The sequence below is a fragment of the Siniperca chuatsi genome, linkage group LG10 (assembly GCF_020085105.1).
Source record: "Siniperca chuatsi isolate FFG_IHB_CAS linkage group LG10, ASM2008510v1, whole genome shotgun sequence".
Lineage (NCBI taxonomy): Eukaryota > Metazoa > Chordata > Actinopteri > Centrarchiformes > Sinipercidae > Siniperca > Siniperca chuatsi.
The window spans coordinates 26,497,511-26,511,472 of NC_058051.1; the positions used below are offsets into that span (position 1 = coordinate 26,497,511).

General features: G+C 39.7%; 1 protein-coding gene across 6 annotated transcripts in view; it reads left to right on the plus strand.

The window, feature by feature from the left end:
- Positions 1-13,962, plus strand: part of acap3a (ArfGAP with coiled-coil, ankyrin repeat and PH domains 3a) — a 72,488-nt gene that overhangs the window by 45,848 nt on the left and 12,678 nt on the right. For 4 of the 6 annotated variants that reach the window (XM_044211256.1, XM_044211259.1, XM_044211254.1 and 1 more), the window contains exons 7-16: positions 219-263; positions 392-487; positions 1,051-1,125; positions 3,479-3,490; positions 7,974-8,086; positions 9,108-9,159; positions 9,525-9,628; positions 10,635-10,746; positions 11,426-11,634; positions 13,481-13,550. In XM_044211256.1, coding sequence (XP_044067191.1) covers positions 219-263; positions 392-487; positions 1,051-1,125; positions 3,479-3,490; positions 7,974-8,086; positions 9,108-9,159; positions 9,525-9,628; positions 10,635-10,746; positions 11,426-11,634; positions 13,481-13,550 — 888 coding nt within the window. The remainder of the gene's footprint in view (positions 1-218; positions 264-391; positions 488-1,050; positions 1,126-3,478; positions 3,491-7,973; positions 8,087-9,107; positions 9,160-9,524; positions 9,629-10,634; positions 10,747-11,425; positions 11,635-13,480; positions 13,551-13,962) is intronic. The other 2 variants (XM_044211255.1, XM_044211258.1) reach the window with 1 other exon arrangement.

Below are 13,962 nucleotides of genomic sequence, written 5' to 3' on the forward strand. Positions count from 1 at the left end.
GTCTCATCAGACTTAACTCAAATTAAGGTTGATGGTGTTACAGTTAGAAAGAGGAAAATATTGTCCACTAGAGGGTGTTATTTCAATGGCCTGTAGGTGTCAAATGTGGTGTATTGTTGTGGATATCATCAAAATAATAAAATAAAATCATAAAATAATCAATACTCCAGACAGTCTAATGTTAATTTAGAAACACATGTCTGTCTTTGTTTCTGCAGATCAATGTCCTCCAGGCGAAGAAGAAATTTGAGATCCTAGATGCTGTAAGTCAATACAGACACACAAACACATGCATCGCCACCTCTAACAACACATGCGTCTTTATAATATATTCCACATAATGATAAACTTCATAATGTTACAAAAAAACAACTGCTTCTGTCCCACCCAGATGCTGTCATTCATGCACGCCCAGTACTCGCTGTTCCAGCAGGGCTACAACCTGCTGGATGAGATCGACCCGTACATGAAGAAACTGGCTGCTGAGGTGAGCAAAGCATCTTTATCACCACCCAGCGTGTGCTCCATCAGCTGAGCTGTGTCATTTCCCCCGGGCGCTCTGTCTTGATTGGAACCGGTTTGATCCTCATTTGAACTCTCGATAAGAGGCAATTGTGTAATTTATCATTTCAATTTCCGCTTTTTGATTGATACGTTGTGATACGTTGGATTTGTGATTTGATTTTGGGTGTATTGTATCTAAATAAAACACTTCTTCCCCACGTGAAATAAAAAGGCTCCATTACGGTCCAAACCAATATTTTACACACAACCGTTGGGTGCACGTTATTGTGGACTAACGTGTTTGTCACAGCAGGTTGACTGCTGCAGGAGAACTGAATCGATGCTTCATTACCAAACACCGACCTATCGTGTCATTGCAGGCTTAGCCTGTGGAAAGTGTTAGTCAGCTTCTCTGAATCACCTCTGACAGTGCCTTTACTCTATGTGTTAGAATTATTTCACTGCAAAATGAGTTTCACGGGCTGTACCTTTTTTCAGGAACACTGAACTTGTTTTTCATTTTTGTCTGTGTGAACTGACTTTCAGCTGGATCAGCTGGTGATTGATTCAGCCATGGAGAAGAGGGAAATGGAGCATAAACATGCAACCATTCAGCAGAGGGTGAGTTCCTCCTTTTTTTCAGATTGACCAAATAAAACTTACTATAGCACAAATATGCAGGGTATCTGCAGGTCTTGAAAAGTCTTTAAAAGCATTTATTGCATTGAATTCAGTTTTCTCAAAAAGAGGCCTTAGAAGGTATTAAAAAGTCTTAAATTGAATATACAAAATTGTTTTAGGCGGTAACGTTAGTTATATAATGTTTCTGTGCTTTCAGAAGATGTTATACACCTAAAAACTGAAAGTTGCATTGTTGTGACAGTGGATTGTTCTGCAGAAGGCTGTTCAAGTCTTTTATTGTGGAGTTTCAGTCAGCACAATCAGATCTGTAGCAAACCCTCTCACTATTGCTAGCTACAGTAGCTAGGAAGCTCATTGTGTCATAATGGGCAAGTGTCAATTTTAGCCAAAATTTAAATGAACTGAAATAATCATTTTTAATTTGTTAATCCATCCATACATTCATTTTCTGATGCTTATCCGGGTTCATGTTCCGTTAATTTATTTAATTATACCACGAGGAATTATTGTTATATACTGCTGGGAAGTACTGAATAAAATGCCATGTAGTAATAATACTAATAACTTAAATTTGAATTGGAGAAACCCTGATATGGCTTCAGTATTTTCTTTCTCATAGGAAGAAATTCCCGCACACTGGCCAAAAAGGTAGAGGAGGCTCTTCAGATGCAAAAACAATCAGTTTATTATATGTCCAAAAAGTGAAAAAATTGGACAAAAAAGTTAATGTTTCGGTCAGAGAACAACTTCCAACTTGTGAGGAGTCTCTTTTTTTCAGTGTGCAGGCATTTCTTCCTGTGAGATGCTACAGTTTATCTTGGCTACACGCACCTGACACTCCCTCTTGAAAATCCTGGATTCAAGGGCGCAAACCCTTTCATGTTTGTCTTTCTTCAGTATTTCCCTGCAAGCAAAGGTATCGGACAGTTGGGATGGTTCGAAGTTATACACACAGGTTTTGACCCTGAAGAATCTTCCTTTTGTCTGTTAGGTTGGCAGGTTGATACTGAGCTGTTCTGAGAATCTAACCGGGTGTGAATGCGCTCACCTCCAGGATCCAGTCTGCCACCTGGCCCAGTGCATCTGTTGTGACTGGGAAGGGATTAGACCTGGGCAGCTGGGAAGTGTTTGATTAATCCCCCCTAACAAAGTCCAGGCATTGATTTAAGCATTAAATCAGGTGGAATTAAGTGTTTTTAAGAGCTATTTATCCCACTGTTGCCTGCTGTAGACGGTCAGCACATTAACTACTGTATGTGCTGATGTATAAGTAGGAGCTTAACTGCGCTCTTAGTCCGGTAAATTGCTTTGTTGTCGTGGCCCTATGGATGGCAATGTCGGACTCAGTTGGTCGGTCGGTTCACCACTTTGGTCCAGACTGAAATATCTCAATAACTATAGGATGGCATGATATGAAATTTTCTATGAACATTCATGGTACCCAGAGAATAAATCATACTGACTTTGGTGAACCCCCGACTTTTCCTCTAGCCACATTTGTTGTTTTTAGTGAAATATCTAAAATATTGGATTGCCATGACCCCCCCCCACACACACACAGACACACCACACACACACACACGCGCACACTCAATGAATGACCTTTCATCTAGCATCATTGTGAGCATGTTAGCATTTAGCTCAAAGTACCGCTGTGCCTAAGTACAGCCTAACAGAGCAGCTAGCATGCCTGCAAACTATTTTTCCTATTTTTTTTTTTACACATTTCAAATATGCTGTATGAATATAGAGTATATTTTCTCTTGGTGATCAAATAATGGAAACCATAAACGAAGGGTGCACTCCCTGTCTGGCATCTTGTTATTTAATAATTCAGAAAGCCTTCTTTTCAGCGGGGCCAGTGTCTGGCTCCTCTGTACCCCAGGATCAGTGACCATCTGTCAGACAGCTCCGGTCAGCGCTCTCCCTCCGGGCGCTGCGGTCTGTGCTGCAGATAGAGCCACGGGGAAGGGCTGGGTCACATGTAGGGCCAGTTATTGATCTGTTTTTGCCAGAGCTGTTAGACACTAAGCCTTATACGCCATCCATCACCAAGGGACATGCACTGTAGTTGTAAATTTAAAATTAAATTAGGTCACAAGTTGAAGCGACATTACAATTAGCATGGCATGAAAATATTGTGGTGTTACAGTAGGTGGATGATGTTTTTGTTGTGTGATTGCTGGAAGACCAGTAAGGAGAATAATCAGAGGGAGGTGCATTGTATCTGAAAGATTATTTTATTATCCCCATGTAAACTAGTCTGGTGGTCCTAACACTGTATTTTCTTTTCTTCTTCTTGTATGTTCCTAATACCACCATCTCCTCTCAGACCCTCTTGCAGGTGAGTACTCTTCAGTTTGTTTTCCCATGTGAATTTCCATTTTTACTTGAAAGACGTTTGGTTTGGTGCGTGGGGAGGGTGAAGTGTAGCCCGCGGTGTTCGTACAGAACATTAACAAACCCCTTTGAAGTTTTCTTCAAGCTGTAGCCAGACTCCAAAAGCCTTGAGGGCAAGCTGAAGTGCATCCTGAATCATTTATACAAAACAATTAGAAACACTGAACTTAGTTTGAACGGCCCGTATAGAAACCGTCTGTTACATCACCTATTGCAAAGGAATAATTGCAGTGTCCTAAAATAGATAACAGTTGTTATTAGTTAGCTAGTTATTGTTGACCACTGAAGATACATAAAAATGAGTCAGTCAGCTCTTCTGTTCTTGCTTTGTCTTCACTCTGTATGCATTACAACATGTAATATTTCTGAATCTTAAATATTAAATGACACATTTGAGATATTAGATTTATTCATGCACAAAATTGTAGAATGTCACTGTGTTTTGTATTTGCCTACTTTATTCTCCGCTGCGTTTTAGAACAGCATGGCCTACTTTGTTAAAGAGATTTTTTTCTCTTGTTTCTTTTCTTCCTCATCACATCGAGCATGTGCAATAAGCCTTGTGTAAACTTACACAGGGCGAAGGGGACAGCCCTTACCAAAGCAAAAACCAAGAGGGCAGAAAGGGAGTTAAAGTGCTCCAACCATGGACTGTCACTATTGCTGGCTGGGCACACAGTGCAGGGAAAGCATCTAAATGCCAGAGCCATTCATTTTTAACTGCAGATTTAATGGAGAAGTCCTGTCCAAGGCAGTCAGCTCCACCTGCTATTATTTCTGCATTTACATCACCAGCGCAGCGCTACATGCTGCCCCTGTGGGTCACTGGATTTATTTTTACTGCTTGAAATTCCAGATAGATGTTGTAATGAAAAAAACGATTCAACATTTTTGTCTTTATGGTGCTTTTTATGATGGACAACAACAATCTGCATCAGGCAAGAAAACATAAAATCAGAACAACACAGATGTAAAACTCCAGGCATATACAGTACATAAATAAATGTATATACATAATGTTAGTACATATTTTTTTAAAAGCCCACTTTTTATAAGATTTAGGGCTGCAACTAACAATTATTTTCATTATCGGTTAATCTGCAGATTATTGTCTCGATTAATGATTTTTATCTATAAAATAGTGAAGAATCTTCATTATAATTTATAATCATGGTGTATTCCAATTACTAGTTTTATTCAGCCAACAGTCAAAAATTCATATATATTCAGTTTACTATTATGCAAATGTTTTGGCATTTTCCCTTGAAATTGAAATATTTGCAGATTAAATTTTCTATCAATAATCATTGCAACTCTAATAAATTTACATCATTGTAGTCAGAAAAAGACTATTTATCAAATTCATTTTTACATATAGCATGTTGCTACTGATTTTTGCAGTCATTTTCTCCAAAACTTCCCATGAAATTCTTGTGCGGAATCAAAAGCTGCCCCAGAAGATGTTTGTCCTCTCTATTTAAATATTCTCATCTTCAGGAGGAAAAAATGAGGTGCAACACTTGCTATGTAGTCAAATATAGCTCATAAAAATAACACATTTATTCACTAACACCAACATCTAGCAAAACATGACGTTTCAGCCCCGGGCCTTCATTACATGAGATCATCAGAAGACGGCCAAAGACTGAAACGTCACGTCACACTTTTTTTTTCTTGTATCGAGTGCCGGCATTTTGAATCTCCTCATCCTCAACATCCCTCATTCCAATGCAGCTGATTAGAGGAGTCATGTTCCCAAGGATTCAGAGAAAGCCTTATTTCCAGCTGAACATAGAGAGAACTGTGTCCAAAGGAAAGCTTTCTTACAATAGTGCAGTCAGGAACTCGAGTACTGTTGAGGACTGTTGTTAAATCTAATTTTTTTATTTAAGCATTAACTTGAGCCTGTCTCATCACCACAGTTTGGGCTGTTGGCACAATAAATCTGTTACAGAAGACAGTGGACTATTTATTATCTCTTATGGTTGATGTCTCACGGCGGGAAAGTATTTGAAAAGACTTCCGAGATGTCAGGCTTTTGTAACTTTGTAGTGAAGTCGACCAGGTCTGTCGAGGATTAGTTGAAGACGGCTAAGCAGATGTCAGGCAGGTATGTACGGCAAGACGGGATGAAGGCGCAAAGCCAGTTTGTAACAGATGAAAGCTTGTAGACTGTAGTAATAATGAGAGACAGAAGGATAAACAAGCGCATCACAGCAGACTGAGTAATCAGTGCTAGCAACTGGGCTCACCTTTTGGCGATGGAGCTCTGCAGCATAGCCTATAGGCCGACCTACGTGCAGCAGCAGGTGGATGAAGCATCAGGACATGTTATCTGGAATTTACAGTGTTCCTGCTGCTCCACAACAATTTACTCATTTGCTCCAAACATTTGGAAGTCTCTGTTTCCCAGCTTGTTCAATAATTCACTGATGTTCAGTTTCTGTCTGTGTGACGTTGCATCATTAAAAATAGATGGTCTTTGTTGTAAGCTTGAGAGATTGCAGAGTACCACCCAGTGCACATCTTGTTCAGTGTTCCTATGTTTGTGATGTTATATTCAAAAAGGAAAGACATCTGACAGCTGAAGGTAAGCTGCATCAACTTCTTACAGATTCCATAGTTGCATTGCAGGGATTGCATTCAAGCTCTGGGTAGTATTTGTTTGGTGATCTGGACAGCCTGCCAGATAGATTCCCTCTGGGTCAACAGGGGACTGAAACTCCCACCTTCTTCAGCAAGGGAGGTGTGTTTAGGGAGTTGTAAAACTGAAGCAGACCCAAACACTGAAGTGTCAGAGCAGCCTGCTTGTCTTTTGGGTCAAGAGCAGCTACAGTAGCAGCACCCTGCCATGGATACATTGGCAGCTGTATGGTAATTAGTTTTAATCCTGAGGCTCACAGGGCAGCAGGCAGGTGGAGTGTAGGGCACACATGTCAGTTTTGGAACTACGCACTGCAGCGATAAAATGCATTAGCCTCCGCTGTGAGAGGTAAAGCCCTCAGAGAGTGAAGATGCTTCTACTCTGAGAGATCTGGCTTTCAGGAGCCTATTTATATTACTTTTTTAAAGGTTTTTGCCTTTTTTTTTTTTGGTGCTTTTCGATGTTGTTGGAACACACTAAACGTTTGAAAATGAAGATTTTTTGCCGGTGGGACCACAGTTTGGTGGGTTGATTTTTCATTATGTTGGATGTTTGTTACTTTAGTGCGTATTCTCATTTGGTTATCATGTTATTCAACTACATTCTAGGAATGATTATCTCTTTATTTAGACTGTTTATCGCCTCCCATTTCTTTTTATCTCTTTTCATTTGTGTTCAGAGGTTTCTGACATGTATTGTTTGTCTCTCTTTAAGGATGTTTTTATTAATTATAATTAAACTTTGACGTCAATATAAAGATGTCTTGTTTCACATTGTAAATTTAATGCCTGATGAAGGTCCATGACTGAAACACTGCGTGTCTCATGTGTGCTGGAATTCATCCTTTTTTTTTTTCATATGTAGGCTATACAAGTTGAAGTTAATGGTGTGCTGCGAGCTGCTGCATGTACGCACACGCTGTTATGAAACAGGAGAGTGAATGAAGATCAGTTTTTATTTGGGTCACTCCAGCAGACACTGTCATATATTCTTGGATACTTTTTTTTTTTTTAAATGTCTGATACATCTCTGCGTTTTAAGCATACAGCCTAAATTGACTCTTGTGGGAAGACTGGGTCTGGTCTATTCCCAGGGCTGCATGCATGCAATGTTGAAATTACATTTTGGTTGAGTTAATATTCTGTCCCTGCTGCATATTATATTACTTCTAAAATGTAGCTTATTAGTAGTCTCAGGACATACTGAGTCATTATTCCCTTCTTTCACATGACACATCAAAACACAGATGTTTGAATGATAATTGTGCTTCTTAAAACCCTTCAATTTAGGAATGACTCTGCTCTAAGCCCTAAATACCTGTGTACCACTTTCTGTTGGCTAGCATTAAAGCGCTAGGTGACATGTTGTAAGTCATGAAAAGGTTAGAGGCTAATTTCACATGAATCATACTCTGTTTATGTAATAATTTGCATCACACTCACATCTGTTGAGTTACGAAATGCCCCAGTGTGCCACACAGGAAGATGGCATGCAACTCTTATGCCTACATGGACTAACACGTGACCTTTTCTACATGACATACATTGCACAATGTATGATGATTTGGGTGGTTAATGAACTGTATCTACAGTGCAAATGAAATGCTGCTGGTATTCCAGGAACAGCACACATGTAACCTCTTTGCCACAGAAAAGGGACAAGTGTTTTGTTTCCTGTTTGTCAGGATGTTCTTCTAACATTTTAAATGTCAATCAGCTGGTCTGTTAACTTTTTGTTTGACAGTCAGGGTTAATTATGGGGGTCTCTTTCTCTTCTCTTTCAGGACTTTTCGTATGACGACTCTAAGGTGGAGTTCAACGTGGATGCTCCTAATGGTGTGGTGATGGAGGGCTACTTGTTCAAGAGGGCCAGTAATGCCTTTAAGACCTGGAACAGGTAACTAAGATGGCAAAAACCTTTATATACTGTGATATATCACATTAGCATACACAGTGAATTGATGGTAAAACACTGTACCTGGCTTTAGCCTTACCATAGAAGTTACATACAGTAGAGTTAGCAACTCAAAAAAAGAAATACAATAAGATGTTATTGAATAAAATAGAAAAAAAAGACATAAATTAGGGAGATGACTTTTAAAAAGCTATATGTATAATATGTACATTACAGTACCTTAAATCATGTAAGTGAATTGTGCAAGTATTTGTGCAAAAGAAATCCTGTAGTGCTACTCTGGCAGTCATGATGTGTCGACTATATATCATAAGTTTAAGTATGTAGGTAAAGGTATGAATAATAAGTAACACTTGTTTGTTACAAGTGTAACGGGGGCATGCCAGCATTCTAAAAATAACGGGAAGTTAGCTAGTTATTGTAGTTTTTATTTTAATTAAATGTTTTTTGTTATTGTAGCTTAGCCCACAATTTGCACCCAGATTGGCACTACTTCTCTGAGTCATAACTCAGTGGAATCTGAACACAGAGGCATGATGCGCATATTCTTAGATTCAGGGTGACTTACACTTCCCGACGATATCGTTATCATTGGGGAAAAAAGTCCATAAATCAGCTTAGAAATTATAGAAAGATAGACGCTCCTTATAACTCCAGAACTAGCCTGAGAATCTTCACGTTTTCAAGTTTTCTTCAGTATCAAAGTAATCCAGTGATAGTTGTCGGTACATCCATGAGAACACTGAAAACAGGAGCTGCTAATCGCTAATTCGGCATACTTTTAATGGTGCCAATTTGCCAAAATGTAAACAAATATAGGCTAAAAACACATAATAATGTAATAAACAATGGTCACGATATTGTGTTGCCGAAAAAGGACCGAAAAACCATTTCACTCAATGCTTTTACCCGTCCTTGATCAGTGGTTCACCTTTGCACGCTGACCCGTTAGCATCGGAAATATTTCCATCTAAAAGTTTTATTTACCCCCCCCTCTCTCTAGACGGTGGTTCTCCATACAGAACAGTCAGCTGGTCTATCAGAAGAAGCTCAAGGCAAGTACATACATCTTCAAGCTATAAGCTTTCCCCTGGGTGGAAAAAAAAGTGGGCTCTAAGAGGTTAAGTGCACTTTAATGGGGGGGGGAGCATTGAATGTTTTTTAACGTTACGGTGATCTTCACTGAAATCCATCATCACTTACTGTGTTTGTGAGTCAAGAGAGTACTCAATCTGGAGCTGACGGTGTGGTTTGGAGGTCATTTTCAATTCTCTGCTAAATATCTAATGGTCATGCACTCTGAGGCTTCCAACTGCCAGGGGGGGGAAAAAAGTCTTATCAAGGAGGAACAGCTGTTTTATGTTTGTGTTGTGTTGGGGCTGTTGATAAGCAGAGAAGTGAGAAGTTGTTTGTTTGTTAGCAGGACTCTCTGACGGTGGTGGTGGAAGACCTCCGGCTGTGCTCCGTTAAACCATGTGAGGACATCGAGAGGAGGTTCTGCTTTGAGGTCGTCTCCCCCTCCAAGTAAGACTTAACTGTTGGATGGATTACCATGTAATTTGGTTCAGACATTCATGTTCCTCAGAAGGTGACTTGTAATATCTTTGGTGATCCCTTCATTTTTCATCTGGCGCCATCATCGCGTCAAAATTTTCATTTGTCCAATACTTAAGTTTATGACCAAATACCTGCAAAACTAATGACATTCCCATCAGACTCAGCTGTACTTTGTGTTTAGTGCTAACTAGCAAATGTTAGCATGCTAACATGGATCCATTTAAGATTTTAAAAAATGTATAAAACAACTGCTTTACATTACAATGTTGTAATTCTACATAGATAAATCTCCTCACGTCTCATTTCAGTACAGAAACACATCTCTGATCATTCTGATGTCATTAACCGCAAAATGTGCATGAGATATTCTGTTCTTCCTGTTCTTCTTCTATTACTAAAATAATAGTTGAGAGAGACACACACAAATATGATGCTTAATTTGACTTATTCCTGGTAACGCTTAGCCGACTGACTGACTCCATCATCATCATCATCATCAGCCTCAACTGTACTAGCACTAATTGGCAAGTGTTAGCATGCTAACACGCTAAACTAAGATGGTGAACGTGGTAAACATTATACCTGCTAAACATCAGTATGTTAGCATAGTCATTGTGAGTATGTTAGCATGCTAAAGTTAGCATTTAGCTCAAAGCAACACTGTGCCTAAGTACAGCCTCACAGAGCTGCTATCATGGTTGTAGACTTTTATTGTTTTATTATTTATCTTTTTAATTGTACTTTAGTAAATCACCGCAGCACTTCTCTTTGTTATGCTGTATGAGCACAGTTCTATAGTAAATCATGGTTGTTAAAAAAAGTTAACAATATACAGTATATGAATATAAGTGAAAGCCTTGAATAAGAAAACTTTCCTTTTTACATACTGTTAGTTTAGCATGTCACACTAGATTATGCAGATCTGTACAGAAGGTACATTATGATTAGTAATACTACTTTGTCTGTTTTACAGGAGCTGTATGCTTCAGGCTGAGTCTGAGAAGCTAAGACAAGCGTGGATTCAGGCAGTTCAAGCTAGCATTGCCTCAGCCTACAGAGAGAGCCCAGACACTTACTATATAGAGGTAAATCGCAGGTCGGGGTCATAAAGCACCTACAAATATGTTTTATAGCTTATTTATGAGATTTGATTGTATCGTTGCAGTGGTGGAAAGTAATAAAGTATAGTACTCAAGTACAATTTTGAGGTACTTTTACAAGAGTGTTTCTATTTTATGCTACTTAATACTTATACATTCAGAGGGAAATATTGTACTTTTTACTCCACTACATTTATCTGACAGATGTAGTTACAGTACTAGTCATTTTGCAGAAAATGTTACACCTAAAATAAATGATCAGTTTATAAAATATGCTGCATTGTTATAGATCAAAATACCTGGTCTAAAAAGCAGCTCCACGAAGACTAACTACAAGATTGATACCACGCTCATGTCTGTACAGTAACTATGAAGCTACAACCAGCAGACGGTTAGCTTAGCTTAGCATAAAGACTGGAAATGGGGGGAAACAGCTAGCCTGGCTCTGTCCAACAGTAAAGAATCTGCCTACCAGCACGTCTAAAGCTCACTATTTGACATGTTATATCTTGTGTTTGTTTAATCTGTACAAAAACCTTGTAATGGCACCATCTGGTACAACAAAAGAGACATCAGGAATGCATTTGCAAAACACAGAACATGCTTATTGATATGGCATTTTGTGATCCTAAAGAATGGCTTTTTGTGTGTGTTTTCTACTTAGCATCTGGACAGAACGGCCTCTCCGTCCACCAGCAGTATTGATTCGGCCAGTGAGCCGCGGGAGCGCAGTGCCCGAGGGGAGACCATCCTGCAGCGGATCCAGTGTCTGCCAGGAAACGAGCAGTGCTGTGACTGTGGCCAAGCCGACCCTCGCTGGGCCTCAATCAACCTGGGCATCCTGCTGTGTATCGAGTGCTCCGGCATCCACAGGTAGAGTCTTTCAAATTAATCTAATCCTAAATTAATCCTAACTATATGCCAGTGATGCAATGTAACCAAAAACATTTACTCAAGTACTGCACTTATGTAGTGAGCTTACCAAACCTCTGTTGCCCGCTCCTCATCTCTGCTTTGTGGCTAGCGGCTCGAGGCTACATTAGCCGCTACTAGCATCACACACACAAATCTCTGACTGAACTGTCGGCAGTCAAGTTGCATTGTGGGTAATGTAGTCCCCAGGTTTTGACAAGGAATAAGAATGCATGGAGTAGAAAGGACGACATATCTGGTTCTGCTACATCAATTTTCATCTTCTTATTTTTTTAAATGTCCATCATGAGTCTGACTATGCACAGGAGTGCAATGCTAAATCAGTGGAGTACTCTTTTAAGGGAAACTTTGAATGCAGGACTTTTACTGGTAATGGAGTATTGTGACTATTACTTGAAGATCCCCTCCAGACTTGTTTTAAAACATATAAAAAGACTCTGAATAATAATGTGTGTCTGATATAGATTTTCCTTTTAAAAAAAAAAAAAAAAAAGTAAAATTACGTCTACTCCTCCCTCATTGAAAAATCTATGAATTGTATATTCATACAAATATTTTTAATTTAAAAAATGGCTACAAAAGTTGAACTACTGGACACAAGATGTCTCCTCCTTCTCTGAAAAGCCCATTCTCAGTGTATGTGCACTGGAGGCTTCAACTTTCCACATCACATTTGTGTAAGTTGCGCATTGAACCACGATTGTCTTAAACTCAGATTTAATGTGAGCACAAAGAGATTTCTGCCTTTTCAGCAAAAGAATTAGTAATAGGAAGCAAAACGCATTTTTGATTGGAGGGGGACTTTAAGTAAAAAATCTGAATACTTCTTCCACCACTGCCATGTGCTGTGTGGGTACTGGCACTGAAGACAGGAAGTGGTGCCAGCTGTCTTTTACTTTGGCCTTACCATGCACGGTCAGCCACACACACCACAGAAGGGATTAAAGCGCAGTACGTTACTTATTGGATCAGGCTTTGATTGAGAGTTTTCAGTGAGGGAGGGAAGTGAGAAGATAAAGGCGGCTGCAGAGCTCAGATACACACAGCGAACAAGCCATTGAATAGTTTAATTCAGTGTCAGATCCCGGTGAATATGATGTAATGCTGTTGAGTTAAGGTAGATAAACGCATCCTCTCATCATCCAGATCACTGCACCGCGCTCATGTTCTGTTACATCACACTGTTGCGTCATTGAGGTTCATTTTCAAGCTCCCGCTGGGAAAATTTTTCCCTCAGGAGTTGTGTGTGTGCAGTTATCACTGCTTATGTAATCACAAACCCCATCCCTGTGTGTGTGTGTGTGTGTGTGTGTGTGTGTGTGTGTGTATGTTCCCACCTGTTGAATATTCATGTTCCTTTTTGGGGCTCGTCCTCTCACAGTGAGATCAGACATGGCCTCTGTGTTACAATGCAGGGCAACGAAAGGGAGGAACACAGTATCACTGTTGCCTGGATACCAGACAGCTTCATCGGTGGAACTTAGAAATTTGCATGACATTAGGAGCGGCTTCTCTCATTTCCCTCAGGATAACACTATTGTGATTTTACGTCACTTGCCACTATTCAGACCAGGTCACCATGCAACGCCATAGTGTATGACTAATTTGTAAAACGTCCACTTTCCTATTAAAAGAATATAAAATACTCTTATTTCCTTGTGATGGCCGCCATCTGTTGCCTCATCGTCATAACAAAGTAAAGTTCTTTTACTTTCACCTCTTAATTGTTTGACTACAGAGCATAAAGGCAGCATATTTCTTGACTTAAAATATGTTTTTGTTGCAGGAGTCTCGGAGTTCACTGTTCGAAGGTTCGCTCACTCACACTGGACTCATGGGAACCAGAATTATTAAAGGTACAGTTTGTCTCAACAGCGTCCTGAGGAATAAGGACGAGAATGAGGCGCTTATTATTGTTGAGTCAAAAAGCAGTTGTTAAGGCATTAAAGGAATGGTTTGACTTTTTGAGAAATAGCCTTATTTAAATGTAAAGCTACAGCCAGGAGACAGTTAGCTTAGCTTAGCATACAGGCTGGAAGCAGGGTGAAACAGCTAGCCCGGCTCTGTAAACAAACGACATATGAAATGTCAATTACAGAAGTGAGCTTTAGAGGTGCTGATAGGCCTTTATCTTTGGACAGAGTCAGGCTAGCTTTTCCCCCCTGTTTCCAGTCTTTATGCTAAGCTAAGCTAACCGTCTCCTGGCTGTTGAACTATTCCTTGTTATGTTCAGTCTTAGTGCGGAGACCATTAATGTAATGTTTCTTT